The sequence below is a fragment of the Lathyrus oleraceus genome, chromosome 2 (assembly GCF_024323335.1).
Source record: "Lathyrus oleraceus cultivar Zhongwan6 chromosome 2, CAAS_Psat_ZW6_1.0, whole genome shotgun sequence".
Taxonomy (NCBI): Eukaryota; Viridiplantae; Streptophyta; class Magnoliopsida; order Fabales; family Fabaceae; genus Lathyrus; species Lathyrus oleraceus.
The window spans coordinates 374,622,149-374,625,861 of record NC_066580.1 but is presented as its reverse complement, the minus strand read 5'-3'; the positions used below and the strand labels follow the sequence as shown (position 1 = coordinate 374,625,861).

Genomic DNA, 3,713 nt, shown 5'->3' with positions numbered 1-3,713 from the left:
CATGCCTTAGAGATTTCTCGTGGTAACAAAATGCCCCCTAGAGATGCCATTTTCGAATGTCGATGTTTGTGAGATGATGGCATCTTTGAGATGTCGACTTGATCCTTACTGCTTCCACTTTTACTTAGTGGGACACCTGTTTGCCCCACGCTGATGACGTCATATAATCATGACGAACATTTCCTTTTTTCCTCGAGACGCACAAAATCACGTCTCCATCACTTCAAGTCTTTATGACTGAAATATGCTTACCGTCATAATTGCCTTCTCTCCTCCACGTGTCTGAAGACGTGGGAACATGGGTATACGTGTCGAAAATAGAAGATCAAATGTTCACTCTTCTTCTTTTCTCAGGGTTTAACCCCTATAAAACCCTTGTTCTTTCTTCTTCTTTTCTTTTTTCTCCCTTTTGCTTTAGCAAATGATAATCTCCTGCACTCTGTTTTAGTACCAAAAAAACCCTTCTTCTCCAAAAAACTTCCACTTCTTCCATGGCTAGCTCAAGTAAAAGTAAAACATTTCCCTCCGCTGCTAAACTCACACATCCTCTCACCATTGATGGTAAGGAGTACGTTCCTGAGCCTCCATTTGCAGAAGAGAAGGCAAAAATCTAGCGTTCTCAAGTATTGATCCCTTTCTCCTTGGCTGATGAACCTTTAGCGTTTTTAGGTCCTCTTCCAGAAAATCGCCACCCTAAGATAACCAGAAAAGATTCCCTTTTCCCCACCAGTCATCTCTCTGAACCCTTGGTTTCTGCCCAAAAGCCTTTTTCCCTTCGTTATGTCGACAGGAATTTTAGGACTGCTCCTCCCAAGAACTGTCCTAAGTTTTGCGCCTGGATTGATCAATTAGAAATAGAGAAAACCGACCATTGGAAAAGGACATGCATCTATACCCTTCTACAGATTGCCCGTTGTGGCCCTCCCCAATCTTGTGGCATGTTACTGGCTGCCCTCCAATTTTGGGATAGTTCGACCAATTCTTTCTATACCAAGTGTGGCATGATTACGCCGGGACTCTTGGATATTGTTGTCATCACTAGCTTGAACCTGACTGGCGAAGTCTTCGACTGTGAAGCCGTAGCACCAATCTCTCTGCGTTTTGACGTTGATGACTCTTGCAAGCCGACGTATAACAATTTCATTGATAACCATGCCACCTCTTCAGGCCCTATGACCGACGAACAACATGTGGCTTTCCTGACTCTTTGGCTGTCTCACTTTGTTTTCTGCTCCAGATCTATGCAGATAGCCAAACATTTTGCTCTCCTGGTAACCCAGCTGCACCAAGAGCGCGACATTGCCCTAAGCCAATTAATTTTAGCTTCTCTTTATGAATCTATGTTTGAAGTCGTTTGTCAAATCAAACTCTTTGACCCTGAGAATTCAAAGAAGAAAAATATGTTGATCCATGGACCTTTTTGGTTCTTACAGCTGTGGCTCAATTCCACTTTCTCTAAAGACATAGCCCCCTATGGGATGAAAAGGGTTGCGTGTCCCCCAGAAGAACGACACCTCATTTGGAAGCGATTGATCCCTCTGATGCCCATCGACGAAACCTTCCCTGACCTCAAGGTGTTTCGCCTCTTGTTCAACATCCTGCTGACCCGTGCCGACTTTCATCCTTCCATGGCCCCTTTTAGCCGTCTGTCATACCCCGATTTTGGCCTTGAAAATTTTTCCCCATCAATCACTCATTTGCATTCTTTCTTCATTCACATTCATATCCTTCATTCATGTTCATATTTACTATTTCATATTTTTACGTTTTTCACATTCCAAATTTGCATTCATATTTTCTTCATTCATAATTCAAGGAAATTCCATACATATTTTTTCGTTCATATTTATATTCTCCATTTCACATTCAAGATTCTACATTTCATATTCAAAATTTTCATTCATATTTCTTCATTACATTGAAAAATTTTTCATTCATATTCAAGAATTTCCACATACTCATTCATAGTTTGATTACTTCGTTCATTCATTCAATCATAATCATCCAAATATATCATTGGCAACAAGTTCATTGAACTATGCCAAATGTATTCTGTGAATGCATATAACATGTCTGTGTTTGCTTAAGGAAGCCCTGGGAGAACGTCAGAGTCGTGTATTTGATATTGCTCTTGCAACAGAAGCTTCTAACGCTCTTGCTGGAGTTTTTGCTCCAAGTAAAGCATCTAGAAATCAGTTTCAAATGTCACCTGAAACCTATGATACTAGTGCAACCACGCCAAATGATGTAAATAGCTCCAGTAAAATTGTGCTCGCCAGAACGATAAAAATTGTTTCTTCTGTTTCTGCATTTATTGTTGGTGCAATTGTATATGGTGTTACCAGCCTGGAAAGAATGGTAACCATTCTCAGGTTAAAGGAGGGTCTGGATGTAGTTCAATACGTACGAAACGCGAGAACAAGAGGCTTCATCGTGACTTATTGAGAATAGCCCCAATGTATATTGGTGGTTCAGACTCTGCTGGTAGTGAAAATTCATTTTAGGGATGGGAATCTATTGCTGGGCTTAAAGATGTCATCCATTGTATGAAAGAAGTTATTATTATTCCTCTGCTATATCCTGATTTCTTCGATAATTTAGAGCTTACAACTCCAAGAGGTGTTCTTTTGCACGGGTATCCTGGAACAGGGAAAACCTTAGTGGTCTGGTCATTGATAGGTGCATGTGCTCGGGGAGATAGACGGATTACATATTTTTCCCGTAACGGTGCAGATTGCTTGGGGAAATATGTGGGTGATGATGAGCGTCAACAAAGACTGTTATTTCAGGTTGCTGAGAAATGTCAACCTTCTATAATATTCTTTGATGAGATTGATGGACCAGCACCGTGCCGAACTCCACAACAAGACCAGACACATAGTTATGTCGTATCAACACTGCTTGCTCTTATGGATGGTTTAAAATCTAGGGGACCAGTTGTGGTCATAGGTGCAACAAACCGTCTTGACGCTGTGGATCCAACACTTAGGCGCCCTGGAAGATTTGACCGGGAAATTTACTTTCCGTTGCCATCAACTGAAGACAGAGCTTCCACTCTTTCACTTCACACACAGAAGTGGCAGAAACCAATTAGTGGATCCTTGCTTGGGTGGATTGCAAAGAAAACTTCTGGCTTTGCGGGTGCCGATCTTCAGGCTCTTTGTACCCAAGCGGCTATGAATGCGCTGAAGAGGAATTTCCCTTTGCAAAAGGTTCTATCTGTAGCTGAAAAAAGAAATTCTTCTGGTTGTAAGAACACTCCTCTTCCATCATTTACCGTGGAGGAGAGGGATTGGGTAGAGGCTTTTTTCGTCTTCGCCATTACCGTGTTCCCAGAGAGAAGCTGGTGAAGGAGAATTGCGGTCCAAAACGCAGCGGAAATTAAAATTTTCTCCTTTAGAGATCCTTATGAATGGTCATGATCAGTGATAGAATATTTACCTCTTATGACGATTGAAACCTTTGGTGCAGATCTCTTGTGACGATCAAAACCTTTGATGCAGATCCACGAAGCGATCACGAATGTTGAACGATGACAACGTCTCTACTCAGTCCACACGAACGGGTTCCTTCAATCTCAGTGCTAGCTGGTACGAATGAAGGCTTTGAGTGAGAGAGAGAGAGTGAGAGAAAACAAAAATAATGCAACCGCAACTCAATGCTTCTGCACAAGGGTTCTATTTATAGAACCACTTGTGTGGGCTTCAAGCTAA

At 41.8% G+C, this 3,713-nt stretch overlaps 1 protein-coding gene across 1 annotated transcript; it reads left to right on the top strand.

Annotated features, from left to right (window-relative positions):
- The first annotated feature begins 491 nt into the window (after positions 1-491).
- Positions 492-3,350, top strand: LOC127123319 (uncharacterized). Its single transcript, XM_051053548.1, has 5 exons — positions 492-568; positions 791-1,271; positions 2,089-2,247; positions 2,346-2,484; positions 2,602-3,350. The coding sequence occupies exons 1-5, from the start codon at positions 492-494 to the stop codon at positions 3,348-3,350; spliced, it is 1,605 nt and encodes a 534-aa protein (XP_050909505.1).
- The last annotated feature ends 363 nt before the right edge of the window (positions 3,351-3,713 follow it).